This window comes from Indicator indicator, chromosome 31 (genome assembly GCF_027791375.1).
Source record: "Indicator indicator isolate 239-I01 chromosome 31, UM_Iind_1.1, whole genome shotgun sequence".
Classification (NCBI taxonomy): Eukaryota; Metazoa; Chordata; class Aves; order Piciformes; family Indicatoridae; genus Indicator; species Indicator indicator.
The window spans coordinates 9,426,070-9,445,642 of record NC_072040.1 but is presented as its reverse complement, the minus strand read 5'-3'; the positions used below and the strand labels follow the sequence as shown (position 1 = coordinate 9,445,642).

The window sequence follows — 19,573 nt, the reverse complement described above, 5'->3', positions numbered from 1 at the left end:
CACAAGGGAAGGAAGAATTCAAATTTTCAGCGTTTCTTAATCGCCCCGTGTTTGGCGTTTTGAATTAAGTAGAAGTTGGAGCTTCAGACACACTGGGTCACATCAAGTTCATCCTAGGAGTAGTGTAAGACTTAAAACCATTTCAATTCTAAGGGAAAAAAAAAAAAAAAGAGAAAAGCTGAAATATTTGTATCCCTTTATCTGAGCCAAAAGGGGAGAAGTAGTGAAGATTATCAAGCACATTATTGTAATTTACAGGATTTTGTGTGATTAGTGCAATTGTGTGATTAGTGCAATTCCCAAGACTGTTTCAAACATGAGATAGTATTACTTGTACATTCATCTACAGAAGGACACTACTTAAAAAACCCTGCATTTTAAGATGGAAAGCAATTACCTTAGCTTGTACCCACATAAAACCTACTTAATGGGGTTGCAAAGCTTTAAACAAGCTCAGCACTTGGAAAATTCTCCTCTCAAGTATTAACAGACTTTGCCACAGCAAAATAGAGTTACTACTGAAAAACTGGTTTGCTTTCATCATCCTTTATGGCTTATTCAGTCATTTTTAACTGCAAAAATGAGTGTTACTATCTCCAGATGCTAAAACACCTAGTGAAACACAATGTCACATCATGCACATAAACTCAGTACTGCACATCTCAGATGAAATCCTGTAGGCAAATTGTAATTTGGAAACAACATGACATAAATTTAAAGTCCCCTGTCAAAGTTATTATTCAATCAGTTAAAAGAATTGGCCCTTTTGCTATACTTAATGAAACCTGCAGTTGTCATACTCAGCTCCTCAGTTACTTTAGTGTCATACCTAGATTGCCAAGTACCTACCAACCAGTGGTTTAAATCAAAGTTGTATTTCAGGTCAATTAAAAAAAAAAAAAAAAACAAACAAACAAAAACAACCAGCCAAACAATAGCCTGCTGGAAACCTCAATTTGGTAGTTCTGAAGGATTCATGTTTACATTTTTTCCCAAACACCACCAGTAAGAGCCTGTTAACAATACAGACCTCACACTTGTGAAAGGACTATAAATTAAACTAGGAATAAAGCCAGACAGGATTGTTTCACCAGTGCTGACAGCTCTGCACTAATACCTCTTCTCAATTTCCATACTTTCAAACAAGAAGCCACATTTAGAATGCAATTCTGTAAAGAAACATCTATTTTAAAAGGCAAACTCACTCTAGAAGCAGTTTTCTATCACAACACACATCCTACATGTGTAGGATTGGGCTTTTAAAAACATGGCTTTCAAAAAGGGCTGATCTTTTTTTCTCTGCACATGCTATACACCACTGGAGTTCACCAGCAGCTATTAATCTGAAATCTCCAAGTCTCTGCTTTTCCACTGTTTGCATCTGCACGTAATAAAACATTAGACTTCTTACTACTGATTGTGCCAATGAGCGAGGGGAGTTTGCTGAAAGAGTGCTTTCTTTTACACCTGGTGTAGCTTACTTCTATAGGAAAATAAGCCTAGGTAGTGAAATGAGAAACAGAGGGGTATACATCAGAGGAAACAGCATAATATACAGTTGCAACTGGATGTAATGCTGCTGCTAGTTGCTAAGTCCAGCCAATTGACAGGGCATTATTGTGTGAACCTCGAAACGACGGCTGGCCTAATTATAGTATGACAGAGCAGCAACAGGGTATTTGAGCTCTCCCTCCTTAATAACCAACATTAATTCGCAATTATGACAGCAATATTCAACCTAAGCACAGATCACAGAAGCATTTGTGGCTGTGTTTAAAGACTGTTTTTTCATTAATTGAAAGGCCAGGCTGGTGCCCAGTACTCATTCACATCTTAGGTAACTCTAGGGATCATTCTACCCGTTTCTGGTTTGTGCACATCATCAGCTGTACCAGGTGGGTATTGGTTTATGACAAGCTTCTACTTACTACCACAAGGCACATAAAAGATGCTCTGCAGGGTGACAGACACATCTCTGGAATGTTTTAGATTCAAACATTGAAACACCTTAGAAACATTCATCAGCTCTTTCTTAATCTCCCACTTGCTGCAAAGAACTGCAACAGTTTATACCCCTGCGGCACTCAGTACTCCAGCAAATGTAGTCAAGTCTGATTTGTTTTCAACTGTAGATTGCAACAGGGGAAAAAAAAAAAAAAAAAAAAGGAAAAGTGCCTTTCATTCAAGTTGTTGTGGAAGCCAAAAGCTTCCTAAAGTGGATGCCAGGCTATGTCCTCCCTGAGGTCATTCAGTTACACCGAAAGGACTTTCGTTATGGCACCTTCGCTTCCAATTAGTGCTCGCCTGCATGAAGCACATTTTAGATCAGAAAATCCAGCCTCTGAAACCAGTGCTTAAGGCTCTCAAACACCTTCCCCAAAATAATAGGATCAGCAATTTTGATGCTACCATCTGGGTCTAAACCAGCTGCCTTAAACCACTGGTTACCACAGGTTACTGCAGCTTTACAGTCCCACAAGTCCTGTTTGTAGCCTGTTCTGTTAACCACAACTGAGAGGCAACATTCATTTGCTTTATTAAATGAGGAGACATTCATTTGGTGTATCTCACAGAGCACAAAGCTAGGAGACATTCATTTGGTGTATCTCACAGAGCCGTAACCCAGTTTGGACTTTCTCCTTCCTCCAGCTAGAAGAATAGGAGAGTGCTGCACCTTCCAAGACACAAGACAGCTCCTATCAGAGAAGGACATCTTAAAAATTCAAGTGCAGTAACAAAACCAAAAGGAATTTCTCTAAGTCATACTTTTTAATATTAAAAAACCCACAAGAAACCAGCCCTGTGTTTGACTATACAGTCTCATTTCTCTAAGAGGAGACTATCTCCCTCTCATTTGACAACACCCCCTGTATTAATCATTGAACATCTCTGCCCATGAAAGCTGCTGCTAACATGTACAGGAGGATGTTGTGTTTTTCCAACCTTCAGGGGAGGCCTTGCAAGACCTATCTGGAAGAATTCTTTTGAGGGATCACAAAATTTTAACTATGTCTTCAGCTGCTGGGTGATAATTATATGCTAATTATAAGGGATGGAGGAGTCCCTAAAGGAATCTGTTGGTAAAAATATATTTTTTAAATATGTCAAGGAGTGCCTAGAGGAGAGGATAAACGAGCCTTTTGGAAACATGGTAATTAATTAAACACACGAATACAGGCTCAAACCAAATAGTTGAAGTGAAACATTGAGGAGATTTGGCAGCGATACACCTTCCATCTTGGAAGCTGCTGATCCCGTATCTGTTTTCATAAGCCATTTAAAAATAGAAAGCCTAATTTCCCCTCTTTATTCAGATAGAGCTTGCGTGATCTTTCCGTGAGAAGAGCAGGATCAAACCAAGTGATGAATCACACAGACCCGGTGACACCTCTGGGGGTGAACAGCAGCACGACCTGACACCCAGGTGAAAGAGATGCCTCTCAGTTCACTCACCAACTATAAACACACTATAGCAAAATTACAAATCCCCCCCTAAACTCATCCTGCAGTAACACGTGACATCTGGTTTTCCTACGACACTTTTTTTCCCTCTCAAGACTCACCTCTATGCCTGCCAGTATTAACTCAGCCAACCACCAAGTGTCAGTACAGTGGTAAGTGAGGAGAAGATCTATCAGAATTACCACTGCTACTGCAAACCACCCTAAGACTGAAGCATCTCTCTTACGAGGAAAGACTGACAGACCTGGGGCTGTCCAGTCTGGAGAGGGAACCTTATCAACATCTTCAAATATCTGAAGGGTGGCTGTCAAGAGGATGGACCCAGTCTCTTTTTGGCGATATCCAGTGAGAGGACAAGGGGCAACGGACTTAAACTCAACCCCAGGAAATTCCATCTCAACATGAGAAAAAACTTCTTTAATGTGAGGGTGCTGGAGTCCTAGAGCAGGCTGCCCAGAGAGGCTGTGGAGTCTCTTTCCCTAGGAGATCTTCAAAACCCACCTGGATGTGCTCCTGTGTGACCTACCCTAAGTGATCCCGCTTTGCAAAGGGGTTGGACTCAGTCTCCAGAGGTCCTTTCCAACCCCTAGCATTCTATGTTTCTAAAGTGTTCCTTTTAGTTTCATCATTCCCCACTCCTCTATGTCTCCTTTCGTCTTATGCACAACTAGTGCCACTGGGTTAAGGGGAGTCCAGAGGCTACCCAGTAAACACACCACAGGTTCCTCCTGCGCTTCTAGCAAGAAGCAATTTAAAATAAAAACGCCACAGAACGTTAGAGGTTGCACAGCCTTTGGGGAGCAGACTTGTGTTTTCTGTGTATATAATCTGAAAGAAATTAAATTCTCATCCTAATGGGAGCGCTGGTGAACTACTGAAACTATTCCAAGTTTCCTAAACTTTTCCCCCCCTTTACCTATAAAAAAGGCACTAAAAATAAAAAAAAAAAAACAGTGAGAGACAAAGAGTTTAACTGGTGAATGATCCTCTTACTCAGGCAAGAAAAGCCATTTAACAATTCCTGCTCCTTACCACATGACAAGTCCCTTGTGCAAGACTGTCTGTATTGAGTAAAAATAACTTTACTCACAACTTCCTCAAGCTATTTTTAAATATACACATGCGTTTGTGTCACAACTAAATTGTCTTATGTCTTACAGCATTCAGTTACAAAAAAAAAAAAAAAATTGACATAAAAGTGTCACTGAAACTAATTAAGATGGGACATGACAAGGCTCTTCCAGTGATGTTTCTGGGAGATCCTCCAATTTCTGGGATCAGAAAGGAAAACAATAGATGGGAAGTTTGTGAATTTCACATTCTAGAGTAACTGTAGTTCAAAGATATAATCATTTCAGGCAATTATATTATATTATAAGCAGGTATCACAAAAAAACATGAATTCATCTTTCTAGCATATTAAGTTGCATGCCTACGTAGCAGTGCTAGCCATGAAGAGAGAGAGCAGTACATGGCTTTCTAGAAAACATAACATTTATTAAAGACATAAATTGGCAATACAACAGAATATATATACACACACACACATATATGTATAACTTCTGTTACATCAGCAGCATATACATTTGAGCTTACTGCAATACCTGCTCAATCAGACCTTGTTTAATACACTAAATTATCCCATTTTGTCAGCCAGGTTTTTTTTTCAATTCCAAAAAATCATTGCCAACTTAAGCGACCTTATCTGTCCTGTAACAAATGTGCAAAGCAGTTGGGAAATAAAAGGTCTTTTCACAAAACAAATTTTAAAATAATACATCCAGTTTAATATCCAAAGAGCTACTTCCATTTTTTTTCTTTGCCTCAGTTCTGCAATTATCTGTATTTTGAGGATGTGTCAGCAGTGTCACTATCACCTACACCAGACAGACAAGGATTAGAGAGCTCTTTGCTGCAATATCCTGCCACATTTAACTTTTCAGATAGAGTCTTTGAAGACAAAGCAAAATCAGAACAGGAAGATCTATATCCGAAAAGGCTGAACTATCCTGTTCTGGGGCTTATGAAATCATTATAAAATGCATCCAATTCACTTTGAAAGGAGTTAATGACGTTGGGAGTCTGATTTGTTAAAGAGACACCTTGAAACTCCTTTTTGTGCTTATACAATCACATATTTACTAAGAATAGAAGGGTTTTAAAAGATCAATAATAATACTTCTAAGACACAGGTGTGTTATGAGAGACCCACAACAGGAGATCTCACTGCCACTTCTGCACAAACCCAGGTTAATTTGCTTCACCCCATCGCCTCCAGCGACTGCTGGGGGTGATTGAGAGGGGTGCAGCTGGCAAGAAATGCCATCACTGGATTCTCAGCAGGGGCAGCTTAACAGGAGTATCATTTAGGATAGGAGCTTTATCACCTGGATGCATTTGCTAAGACCTGGAACCAAACCAAAACTGCCTGCAGAGGGTAATAACTTACATCCTCTGACATGGTAATTCAAATTCAAACCAGTCACCTCGGCATGAGAGGCTCCAGAGCTGCTTTACTGTTTACTTCTATCTGATTTTGAAATGGACAATACCCACCGACACCAAATCACCTTACATATTAAAAACAATTATTCCGTTTTTGAGCACTTCCTTTCTACTCCCCTCTCCAGTTCATTTCTAACAGTAGTTTAATTCCTGTAAACTCATGCTGCCTTTCCCATAGCTTCTTCAGTCCCGTTGTTATCCCAGCTGAACTGCTGTTTTGGTCAGAAAAGCAAACCTTGCCCCTCTTATCTTCTCTTCTGTCAGGTGTTTTTTTCACATAATACTGCCAGACTCGAACTGATCTGCTAACCAGCAAAATAAAAGCACAGTTTTCATTCTTCTACATCCCATACAGGTTACAGATTTGCAGAAATCTAAAGCCCTATTTCCTCTGCAGGTGAACAGCACTCACAGCTCTTCCTTAAGAGCTGCTTTCAGTTATGTCCTCTCAAGTAATTCCATAACGACAGCTTTTCTACATCTCTGATGAATAATGAAGTGATCAGTAACTCCAGAAAATAAAAGGTAAGATAACCTTTGTGTTGCAGAGAGGAAAAAATAAGTAGAAAGGCTCAATCTTTCAAAAGACCCTGCTGTAGATAACCTTCTACAAGCCAAACGTAGTAAGTATGATGACAGGGGAAAAAAAAAAAAAAAAAGTTAGCACTGCATCTAGCCTGTGAAGGTTCTTTGCAGTATGCAGGAAAGGGGGGGGGGGGGGGGGGGGGGGGGGGGGCTATTTAAATTAAAGTGTGGTACAGACGCAGGTCTGTAAATCTGATTTCATACTCAAGTTCCAATTCTGTTACACACTATTAAAAATCAACCCTAACCTGATTTAATGGATACCCAAACAAGGGGGAAATTGGATTCCCCAACCGGAACGTGCCAGTGACACTGAGTGATACATAAAAGCAATACGGCTAGATCCTGCACTTAATTCACAGCTTCTGCTTTAATTTCAAACCTGTCCTGAGTAGGAAGAAAAAAAGTATATGAAAAAAAAAAAGAAGATAGAATCAAAGCTCACTGCAGAATTTGTGCTTTAAAGATTTATTGCGATAGGAAGACTAAACAGAACTCAAAAGCATATACAATAAATAGCACCTAAGGACTTGGGGAAAAAAAATAAAAGGTGCAGGTACAGATCTGCTGAGCTACTGGCACATAGAGGAGGAAAAGTAGGGGGGAAAAGGGGCGAAAAACAAACCCAGGGGTTAAAAAAAAAAAAATACCAACCAATAAAACCAACATGCCAACAACAAAAATCTCAAAACCAACCCAACATCACAACAGCCTGCAAGCGGCACATCACAAGTTTCTGAACAGGGCTGGCTGCTCTCACATGGCAGCAGCTCAGTGCCAGCCGGACAGTCCTGTGTCACGCCAGCCAGCCCCGTGTCCTCCTCAGACTCCAGGGAAAATCCCCGGCTGCCGCGGAGCAGCCTTTTCAGCACCTCGCTCGCCTGGTGCAAGTCATCAGCCCCTGAGAGCGGCTTTGAAACTGCGGAAAGGGCTCAACTGCCCGGGGACCCCGTCAGGGGCTGGGAGATGTCAAAGGGCGGGGAGAGAAGAGGAGCCCGGAGGACGAGCGGGCTCTTCCTGCCCCCGCTGCGGCGGAGGCGGGCGGGAGCAGCGGGTGCGCTGCACCATGGACAGTGGCTGCCGCCCGCCACCTCCCCCTGCCCTGCGCCAGCCGCTGCAGGAGGGTGTCGCGGCCGTACTGGCACCCCCGGCCCCGCCGCCGGCCTCGCCTCAACCTGCTCCCCCGGCCCGCCAGAAATGCCCCAACCGTAAATACCATTAAGAGGCGATGATCTGCGCCATCTGTCCCTCAGACTTACCGCCCTCTCCACCCCCGGTGCCGCGCCGGATACGAGCTCAGCGAGCACAAAGCGAGGAGGGAACCCATCGCCACCCTCACCACCTGCCCCCGGCCTCTGCTTGGGGTCCCCCTCACCTCCGGCTCCGCGCTGGGTCCGGACACCCCGCGCCGCAGCCCAGCCTAACTACCGCCCGCAGGCACTGCCCTCGCTGCCCCAACTGGGATCCATTTTGTCGTCCCCGTACTCCCCCCCGCAGTGTCCCGTCAGCTTCATCTCGCCCTAGACGCCCTCGCAGGGGCGCCGACCTGCCCACCCCTACTTTCTTCACGGAGAGACCCTCTCGGGCACACCGCTGCCCTGCGCCCGAGGGCTGCCTGCCCGGGACTCCGCCGCTCGCCCGGCCCGACCTGGTGAGGCCGCCGGGGGGAGGCAGCAGCAGGACTTCGATAATAATAAATTAAACATTTCGGAGCCCGAGACCGTCCCAGTGGAAATTCCCGTTAACGGCAGGGGGGTGGGGAAGCCCGGCGCCCAAGCTGAGGCTGATTAAATTCTTCCCGGGAAGGGATTAGCGGGGACGGGAGCCGGGGGTGGCCGAGGCGCGGCCCGCAGGGGTTGCTGCACACCCCCCCCCGCAGCCGCTGGAGTTGAGGCGCAGGTCTACCCGCTGCCCCTGCCCCTCCTTCCCCAAGCAGGGCCAAAGGACTGATGTCCCCTCAGTCTCCCCGCACCGGTACTTTGTCCTCCGCGCTCAAGCGGCGCCAAGGTCCCGTTCTCCTGCCGACCGAGCGGATATCGGACAGCCCCCCTCAAACCCCCCCGTCCTTCGGCACCTGCTCTCCCAGCAGCAGGGTGGGGGGGCACAATCTACGTCCCCTCCGCGGCGCCACTGCCACCCTTCTTGCCCCGAGGACCCCCCTTTCCCTCTCAGCTGAGCCCCGGGCACAAGCTCTCCCCTCCCGGGAGCGCAGCTGCGGGGCTGCCCCCGAGCAGGTGGCTCCTTACAAGCGGCCACAAGCCACCCCGGAGCTCCCCTGCCGCAGGGGCTAACGGTGGCTGCTGCTCTCCCCTACCCCTCTCACCAAGACCCGCACTTTGGCGGCTAAGTTCCCCCTCCTTGCCCCCGGCTCTCCGCCTTCCCCGGGCACCACCGCCCGCAGGGGAACAAAGAGACGCATCCCGGCCCCGCTCCCCGCCGGCGGTGCTTACCTGCTGCAGGGCCGCCAGCAGCATCAGCGCCAGCGGCGGCAGGATCCGCGGCGGCGCTCCCGTTACTCGGCACATGGAGGCGAGGAGGGGCGGCGGCAGGGCGGCCCCCAGCAGTCCCGGAGCGCGGCTGGAGCCCGCCGAGAGGGGCGAGGAGAGCAGCGGGAAGGTCGGTGGGGCAGCGGCAGCTGCTAGGGGCTGCGGACGGCGTCTGCCCCCGCCTGCCGAAGCCGGCTGCCGCGGCGCTGGCTGCCGGCTGCTGCTCTAGCTCATGGGCAGCGATGCAGCGGGGAGGAAGAGAAGAGACGGAGAGAGAGAGAGGGGGGTGGAGGACGGGTGAAACTCAGCTCTGGGTCAGGCTGCTTTTCTCTCTGCCGAACCCCCTCCGCGGTGCAGAGGGTGGGCAGGGAAGAGGAGGAGGAGGATGGGCGAACAAAAGGCTGGGTGATAAGAAAGAAGTAGTCGCTGCTGCTGCGAGACCGGTGCGGCGGCGGCGATTCCTGTCGGCTGGCTGCCTGCCTTCCCCACGCCTGGATCGTGCCTCGCTCCTCCCGCCGGTGCCCCCTCAGCGAGCTCGGGCAGGCGGCTCCTCTCAGCCCGGACACGCCAGCACCGCCACTGCTCCGGCCTCAGCCCTGCTGCATGCTCTCGCCCGCACTTTCCCCTCTTTCTTCTCCTCCCTCCACCCCTCCCCCTGCACGCAAAACCCCTCCGCTGAAGCACAATGATAACAATGCCCTAGCAGCCTATGCCTGTCGTGCGTGTGTGTGTGTGTGTGTGTGTGTGTGTGGCGTGTGTATGCGCTCGCCCGGTGCCTGCCTCCCTGCCTGCTGCTGCTGCTGGCAGCTCCCCCTCCGCCTCCCGTCGCTCCCCGTCGGCCGCACGGCCAATAGGAACGGCACGGCACAGCGAGCGCCGGGGCTCGCTGCCGCCTGCAAACAGTGCTGCCCTCCTTGGTCCCCCGAGAGCCGGCGCTGGGGGCAGCGGGGCGGGCAACAACGCCAGGTCACACCGCAACGCCGACAGCCAAGGGAGGGGAGCGGGAATAAATCCCAACCCACTGACTCGGTGCGCTGCGAGTGTTTTGGGAGCGAGGGGACAACTTACTGGGAAGGATCTGTGCTCGGTGGAGGACGGGCGCGGGTGGTGCTCCGCCCTGGGGGCTCCGGGACGCTCCTGCCCGTTACCCTGGTGCTGGTGGCTCGGCGAGTTTCTATCAACTCTTAAATGTCTAGCGGGTTCCTTTATATTTTTTCCCCTTCTTCTTCCCTTTTTTTCTCCTTTTTTTTTTCAGTTTTTATCCCCACTCCGCCTTTCACTGGTGTTTGTGTGTGGGGTGGTTTTTTTTTTTTTTTTTGTTTGTTTGGCTGTTTTTTTTCTTGGTGTGCTGTTTGCCGTCTTATTTGTTTGGGGTTTTTTGTTTGGTTGATTGGTCGATTGGGCTTTTTGTTTAATTGTTTTTTCCGAACTATCTGCTGAAATTTTATCAGGAAATGTGTCTGAAAGCTTGGCCGGGGCTACAGTCTGCAAGTCCAAAAAATATCAGTGTACATAACGGGATTGGGGAGTGTTGCTGAGCGAACATTTACGGGAGCAAGTATCAGTGCTGGGTCATTTGCAGAGCTGGCAAGGATTTTTCTCTCGCCCACAGGTCACTGAGCAAAGTTGTTTTGTGTCCATGCATCAAGAGCTCCCATCCTGGGACATAAGGGGAGGATTTGTAGGCATTGGCCCCCAGACAGTTTCAGGAAGTGTTGATTCAAAATGGTGCAGTGTTTATATTAAAGTATCTCGAACTTGGAGAAAAAAAAAAAAAAAAACACTCTGGTTGCGGGTACTTGATTTTCCCCGCACCTGCCTTAGAAGATAACGCAAGCGCCATGCCTGTGTTTTGAAAGGAAACAGCGGATTTGCTTTTATTTCTTGTCGGGAGAAAGGCGGGGTAAGTACAGGCGTGGAGGAGGCTGATTTCATTAGCGTCCAAATACCGGTCACTTGCGAGCTGCCATGCAGCTGTTTACCCAAGTCAGAGGAGGGGGAGAAGAAGCCAGAAGCAGCGGGGGCGATGCCCGCTGGAGCCGGTACCAGATCCGCAGCCCCAGCTCCACCGCCTCCGCGGGGCCGGGCCGAGCCTAGACAACCGGGGAGCCACCTGCAAGCGTTAAAATCCAAATGAAACTCAGACGATATCAGGCGGCCTCAACTAGAAAAACAGCCCCCCCCACAGCCCTCTCCCTTCCCACTCTCCCTTCAAAGTTCTAGCCCATGAAGTTGTACTGATTCCAGCAGTTGAGAAGAACAAAAAAAATGAAGGATACCGTGTCTGGGAATGAGATTCTGCATTAAAATCCAGACCAGAACTAGGGGAAAAGGGAGCAAGGAGGACACAGCTGATGTTCAGATCCTGCACCTGATGGAACACGTGTTGGGGCTCTTCAGCAATCCGTGCAACTCCCTGCTTGGCTTTGCTCGTGAAATGGTGACTTTCTCTGAGCAGCAGCTTCCCCTTTGTATTTTCTGGTAGGTAGGCATAATATTAGCATTGACTAATGCCTATATTTGAGCATTTATTCACTCTCTTTTGTTCAGCAAAATACAAAGCACACAATATAAACAACTTCATAAACCAGCTGCCCAATGAGAGTAATTATGTGTCATTTAAATGAGCCCGGCCCATCATATCCCTCAACCCATCCATCCCTAAAGGCCTGAAAACAAACAAACAAATAAATAAATAAATGGCTCTGCAACGTATCTGGAAGGTTACCAGATCTGAGCTCTGACTGATGCTTCTTATGGTTCTGCTGCTGCCTTTAAATTCACTTTGCAGAAATAGTAACGCTGGCAGAAGAATCGCTCTCGCCAACGTCATTTAACTGAATCTTGGAGCCTTGAACAAGTTTCTATCAAGCAGTTGGCTTCCCTAATTTACACAGTCGTAACCTAAAGTTTCTTCCAGCTCATAGAGTTTCCTAGTTCTGGGTACTGTGATGAAGAGAAACTAAGAGAGCAGGGGTGGCTTCTGCCTTTTGAGGAATAATCTCCATACCACATCTCTTTATGGGTGAGAGGCATATGTTTGGGAGAGCAGAGCAGAAACTTGTGCATTGCTTCCAGACATGGATGATTCCTCAGGGCTTATGCTATTCATCTGTAGCATATACTCAAGAGAACAGCTTTTTCCTTTTTATTTTATTTTTTTATCTTTTCTTTCCACAGAAGTAATCTAACATTAAGTAGGCATAGCTGGAGATTCAGTTAGAAGTGCAGCTAGAGTGAGATCATCGACCCTTTTCACGTATATCTTGTGAAAGCCAGCTAACGGTGGCAATTTCTGGCCAAGATTCAAGCAAGTGATTTACAACTCAAAAGGTTTATCTCATAACTCAGCCACAGATTGCGTTTATGAATGTGTTTTAAGTAGTATAAAAATAACAGACATAAGTTAAGGTTCAACCTAGGAGATCTCAAGGGCTTCCAGCAAAACCTTGTTAAAATTCCATGATTAAGTTGAGGAGAGGATTAGGGTAATTCCCATGTTAGTATTGGAGTTGAGGCTCTCTTTCAACTTGTCCAAATTAATTTTCCTTCCTAGGGTTCATAAAAATTCTGTAAAAAGTGAGTGTTTTCAATTTGGAACATACTGGATTGCTCATGGCTTCAAATATTGGGGAGAAAAAAAAAATAACAAAAAGGCCTTTTCCCTTGTGGATCTAACTTTACATTTACTCTGCCCAGGTACCGCCATGCCACTACTGCTCTCTTCAGTTCACATTATGCAAATTAAGCACTTTAATGACAGCGGAGGCCTTGATCTGACAAACATTTTTAGATGTGATCTCAGCACATCCAGGTGCACTGCACACAGGCACACTGCTGTTGGTATGCCCAAGTATTTACAAGATGGAAGGATAAATGTACCCAGCAAAAGCACTAAGGGCTTATTAGTTTGCCTAGTTCCCTTGTATTCTCCATTACATATGGAGAAATATATTTATCTCTTTTAAAATAAGAAACTACCTAATTAATGAGCCTGAGGGCAATCACTGCTTATTACTGAGTTTTATCACAATAGTGGGAAAAACAGTGGTTGTTTTTTCACTCTGATGTGAAGGCTGCACACACTGTCAGCTAACCCACATTCCTTAGGATATTATTTAACAGAAGAAGCACTAACAAACTCAAAAATCCAACTTTTTAGGACAGTGTTTTTTAACTTGGGCTCTGTGGACCCCTTGAGACCTCAAGCTTATTCTGAGTAGTCTGTGACAGGGAAAACACAAATTGGTGTGTTTTGTGTAGTGACTTCACACATAGAAAATTCCTAAGGGGGGGAGATTTTTCTGAACTGTAAGATCATTAGTGGTTGGCAACACTTGAAAATAATTGTTTTAGGAGGTAGATAATCATGCATGGCCAGGGAGAATGCAGTTTTAGGTAGATAGCATCAAGTGGGAAAGGAAAACTGAGCGGCACAGATGTCAAACCAGCTTAAGGATTTTTAAAGGTGGCTGCTAGAGCTGCTTTCTCTTACTTCAGTAAAAGTACACAGGCTGGAATATAGGAAGTTCCATATAAACATGAGGAGGAACTTCTTTAATTTAAGGGTGACTGGAGCAGGCTACCCAGAGAGGTGGTGGAGTCTTCATCTCTGGAGACATTCAAAACCTGCCTGGACATGCTCCTGCCTGACGTTCTTTAGGTGAACCTACCTTGGCAGGGGGATTGGACTTGATCTCCAGAGGTCTCTTCCAACCCCTCCCATACTGTGATGAAATAGGTGTGACCCCTTTGATTTAGCTGGTCTGGGTATTTTTTCGAAATACGTCTTTTCATGCTGATCACCTCTGTGAACTGAAAAGCCTGTCACTGTGCTTTTATTTAGGGAAATAGTCTCAGAAAGAGGACAAAACCATAAGCAGTCTTAGCAGTAAGTGATATTTACTTGACTGTGTCTTGTAATCTGCTACAGAATTTAACCAAGTTATCCTCGTGGAGCTTTTCTGGCACTGTCATTAACGAACATCCAGAGCACTGCTTTCTGCAGCCTGCTTCTTGCATCCAAGGAGTGCAAGACATGGAAAGGTAACTCCAGTTGCAGCAGTGAGTGGGCTGTTCTGCTCAAGTCTGAAAATCAGCTTGGTTAGGACAGAAGAATGTTGTACACAGCAGTTCTGTTTCTGCTTTTAACAACCCTCAGCGACATCAGTCTCTTTCTGGTGCTATGTATATATACATGGATCTATGATTTGGTGGAAGAAGATGGTTTTTTTTCCTTTTTTCTGATAGCTAAATTGTATCTGTCACTGTAGTTATCTATCTGTTAATTGCTTGCATCTTATGCAAAGGATTTCTCTATGGAGAAGAAGCTGAGCATATGTAATCCAGATGTGATACAATATATTTGCATATTGTGTAATTGGCTTTATGTCTATACCCTCAGTGTGATGATTTGGGAATCAACACAGTCAAGCCTAGTGCTTGTAATTCATTCTTCCAGGGATCTCATTCAGCCCAGTGCCTGCAAGCTGTTGGGCCTGGGAGGCTTCTATTGAAAATCAAGATTGAGAAGATGATCTTCTGATCTCTATTCAGCTGGATATCCTCAACAGCAAAAAAAAATTCTTCTCCAGAACAAGGCCTTAATCATACAGTGTGATAAAGGGCTGAAAGGATGATGACGTGTAACAAGGGTCTGTCATAATTTCTAATCAGCACAAAAAAAAACCCCAAGTTTTACAGTTTCACAGAACTGCTTCAGATCAAATTGGCCCATAAAAGGAAGTGGTCTTGCCTCTTAAAAAGCAAATCAGTTTAAAGAGTAAATCAGTTTTAAAAGTAAACCAGTTTAAAGAGTAAATCAGTTGGTGGTGGTGTTATTTTTGTGGGGGTTTTTTGTTTGTTTGTTCAGTTGGTTCAGTTTTGGTTTTGGTTTTGGTGAGGTTTTTGTTTGGTTTTGTTTGTTTTGTATTTTCTTTTTCCCTTCCCTTCCCTTCCCCTTCCCCTTCCCCTTTCCCTTTCCCCTTCCCCCTCCCCTTCCCTTCCCTTTCCTTCCCTTTCCCTTTCCTTCCCCCCTTCCCTCCCTTCCTTCCCTTCCTTCCCTTTCCTCCCTTTCCCTCCTTCCCTCCCTTCCCTCCCCTTCCCTTCCCTTCCCTTCCTTCCCTTATTTTGTATTGTATTTTATTTTCTAATAGTTCAGTTACTTGCAGTGAAGTATTTTCTTGGGTGGCTTTCCAATGAAATCAAGTCATCATTTCATTGCCTTGGGATCAGAACTTTTCTGACTCACTCATTCTGCAGAGCCCCAGACTCCCTCCTTGGCCATGACCAGAATTCACTGGCATGCATGAACCTGTTGGCTTCTCTCGAAATGTATGTAACACCTCCCAAAAAGAAACACTGGAAATTTCCAGAAGACCAGGCTTATTACTTCTGACTTCTAGGTCATAAAAATGAAGAAACTGGAAGGCTGCTTATGGTAAACCACCATAGGTGGTAGTTTCCTTTAATGAAATTGTAATAATTTGCTTTTAAGAGCTGTTGTGTGGATTGCCACTTTCATTATTAAACAGAATTTTTAATACCTGATGTTGGATGTGCCTAGCATTTTATACCCCCAAATTTTATTTTCATTTACTATGATATTTCCTTATCTAGCTAACAAGGTTGAATTCTCTGGGCTGGTTGGCTGTTTCAAGGCAAATACTTTTTTGAAAGCTTCAGAAAACTCCTTTGTCCTTTTTGAAGAATGAGATCAAGGACAACGTGTCATTTGACTTTTCCTGTTATAAAATTCCTGCTACCATCTCACTGAGGGATTTTACTCCAGGCTCTAGGGCATAGGCTCTAATTTTGGGAGGAGCATGGTTCTTATGTTGAGGTTTTGCCTTTTTCAGTCACCGTTAAAGTTGACCAAAACCTGACATTGTTACAGATCTGAAAATCTATAGCACAGAAGAGTTTCAGAGCAATATTCCCTGATGGATCTGTCTACACCTAATATACCTTTTATTCCTCCAGCAATTGCTGTGTTGGAAAAATTCTGCAAACAAGCCATCTTCATAGGACATTAGAACAGGCTGCTCAGAGAGGTGGTGGAGTCACCATCCCTGAAGGTGTTTAAAAGATGATAGATGTAGCGCTGAGGGATGTGGTTTAGTGGCAGTGGCTTAGCAGTCCCAGTGGTGGGATTGTGAGCTCTAGGTGAGAGGTTGGACTTGGTCTCAAAGGTCTTTTCCAACCTCAAGAGTTCTATGGTTCTAAGTCAACACAGAATCCCAGAATCATAGAATGGTCTGGCTTGGAAGGGACCTCCAAAGGTCACCTAGTACAATCCTCTCTGCAGTCAGCAGGGACATCCCCAACTAGATCAGGTTGCCCAGAGCCCTGTTGAGCCTCACCTTGAATCTCTCCAGGGATGGGGCCTCAACTACCTCCCTGGGCAACCACCTTCATGGTGCAGAACTTGTTCCAAATATCCAATCTAAATCTGCTTTTCTTTATTTTGAAGCCATTGCTCCTCATCCTATCGTTACAGGCCTTTGTAAACATCCTTGCTTGGAGACTGGAGGAGTTGCTCTGAAGTTTCCAGCACTTTCTGTCATATCAAACACCAGAGAGATGGTAGAGACTGTCTATTTTTATGAGTTTGTTGTTCCCCTTGAAAGGCATGGAGGAGAGGCTGGGTCTGACAGACGTATCAAAGGGTAAGCTGAAGGAAAAGGTTGAGACAATAGTCCTCTTGGATGCAATACTGGGAAAAAGAAATTACAGTGCAGTAAGATTTCCTCAGAAAACACCAGAAACATAATGGCTTCCTCCAGTGAAGAAACTGTTGTCAAGATAAGCTGTAGTTACACTTCACAGATACCTTCCTTTGTCATGGATTGTAATAGTGATCATTATGTTTGCCATAGGAAATGTGAAGGTAGAATATAAAATGGCCCAGCAGGATAACATAATTGATAGGCTATTGATAGCCTTTTTCTGCTGCAAGGAAAGAAAACACAATTACAAAACCTGAGCTTTAGATCACAGTCAGTGTTCCCCAAAATTGCAGGTGAAAATGAACATATCTACATGTTTTCTTCCAAGGATTCAAGTTTAGAAAGTTAGGGAATTGTGGATTTGAGCATCTGAAAAATTTGGTTTGTTGACAAGTAGATGAATAATAGCAGTGCTCTTATTAAAAGTATTTGCAGTTTGCCTGCTGAAGTTCAGTCAAAGTTAAAATCTGACACACAGTGAAGGAGCTATGCAAAAAACTATTTTACATACTTTCAGAGAAATCTGAACATCTTCCTGCTTTTTGAATAATTTTTGTATTAGGAGGACTTCAAAATGGCTTTCTTCTCTCAAATGACATTTTGGAGATCTCCTTTCTGTTTTGCAGTAATGAAAGCCTGAAATATCCCCAAATACTGTCTGAATTTGCATGACTGTGTCATTAAACTGAACTTTAGGAAGTCCCTAAACATTTATTCACAGGGAAGAATATCCTCCCATAGACTGGACCCCTGGCAGCCTGAAGTCTTGGGCTTTTGTCCTCACAGTGCCTCCTGTGGAAGGTCTGATGTCTGTGGACACAGCTGTGTCCAAACTAAGATCTTCAACCAAACAAAAGTTGTCTTTTTCTCTTCCTGGCACTGTGATTTGCTACTGCTGACAGCTGTTCACCTTGCTCTTCCCCAAAGATCTCCATCCCCAGAGCTGAGGGGAACACATGCTTGGACTCTCTTCACGGTTTGCAGTCCACTTTGTTAGTCTGAACTTCATCAGAATGAGCTAAACAGCTGACCAGTGCCCCCAGCTAGCTACCAGACAGTAGGTTAAAAAAAGAAAAGCATGATGACTCTGAGGCCAAAGGGCAGGAGGGATGTTTGGATTAAGGTGTTAACAACTAGTGCTGCAAGACGAGTCCCGGCTCCTCTGCAAAGTCCCAAACTGCTTCATTCTTCCTTTAAAATCTCACTCTGCTGCTTCTGACCTTAGGAACAGTGAGAATTGCTGAGCACTTGTCATGTTTGCAAGTTTGTACATTTTTTTCCCATTGTCTTTACAGAACTATTTAGGAGTTGAAATTAAAGTGGTTTACTTTCTTTAAATCATAGCCCCAGATTTGTTTCTGTGTTGTGCAGGTCCTGACACTAACAAATCCAGGACTGTAGTTCTGTGGCATCCAAATAAAATCTCTTACTTTTCCTCCTCTTCTAATGGATCCCATCCACTGGTTTTTACATTTTCTGAAGCCAGGAGGGACCATGTTAATAATTTATTTTGACCTCATCAACACCCAGGCTTGAGAATATTACCTGGTGATTTTCCTAACATGATCAAGAATTTGTGCAGAATGAGAAAATGTTCTTGAGGCAGACGTGGAAGCTTGATTTGGAGTGACACAATCCACCACAAGTCTTGTTACAGTTAAATTCTTCCAAAGAACACTACCCTTCTGTGAAAAATCTTACTTCATGGGGAGCAAGACACTTTTTCCATCTAGGTCTTTTTTTTGAACCACTTTGGAGAGGGTGCAGTATCAGCTGCTGCTATAGCTGCCTCTGTTCATAGTTCCTGAGCCACAGGCAACAGCAGGGAGCTCAGCATGGGCTAAACACCCAGGTATTCACTTTGATTTGCAGAAGGATTTTGCATCCAGAACTGAGCTTTATGCTGCTGCCACGTGGTCTGATGCTGCTGTGGTGGTATCTACACTCATAGAATAATAGAGTGGTAGGGATTGGAAGGGACCTCTGGAGATCATCTAGTCCAACTCCCCTGACAGAGCAGGTACACCTTGATCAGGTTGCACAGAAAAAAATCCAGGTGAGTTTTGAAAGTCTCCAGAGAAGGAGATTCCACAACCTCTCTGGGTACTCTGCTCCAGGGCTCCAGCACCTTCAAAGGAAAGAAGTTTCTCCTTAAGTTCAAATGAAACCATCTATACTCATTGCCCCTTGTCCTATCACTGGGCACCACTTAGAAGAGCCCAGCCCCAACCTTGCGACCTCCACCCTTTAGATAGTTTCATGCATTTGGATGGTCCCCTCTCAGCCTTCTTTTCCAGGCTAAACAGCCCCAGGTCTCTCAGCCTCTCCTCATAAAGGAGATATTCCAGTCCTTTAATCATCCTCACAGCCCTATGCTAGACTCCCTCTGTACTGCACTGCAGTTATTGCACAGACAAGAATAGTTTTTGGAGAAAAAACAAATAAATACTGAAAATATTTACATGCCTCACAGGGTTTGCAGCCAGGCCTTCTTTATGCATGCTTGTGATTTACCTTAAAATTGCTAGATTGGAAAAGTTATATATCCTAGATTAAATGAACCAGTGTCTTTAGGCTGACATTTGATGTAATATTGGTTCTAAAACTTTGTCCAAGTAGTTGCTGCTTGAACTAGTTCTTTCCCCCCCCAAAAAAATCCAATTTTCACTTAAAAATTACTTGTGATAGAGAGTCTAATGTCACCTGTGCTAAGTTGTTCCAGTGGATGGTTACCCTTCTTTTTAAAAGTGTCTATGTCATGAGGAGGCTGCATTTATCTAACTTTAATTTCCAGACATTCACCCTTGT

General features: G+C 45.2%; 1 protein-coding gene across 1 annotated transcript in view; it reads right to left on the bottom strand.

Annotated features, from left to right (window-relative positions):
- Positions 1 to 9,077, bottom strand: part of CDH2 (cadherin 2) — a 133,596-nt gene extending 124,519 nt beyond the window's left edge. Inside the window, exon 1 of the mRNA XM_054394588.1 lies at positions 9,003 to 9,077. Within this exon, the coding sequence (XP_054250563.1) occupies positions 9,003 to 9,077 (75 nt within the window). The remainder of the gene's footprint in view (positions 1 to 9,002) is intronic.
- Between the last annotated feature and the right edge of the window lie 10,496 nt (positions 9,078 to 19,573).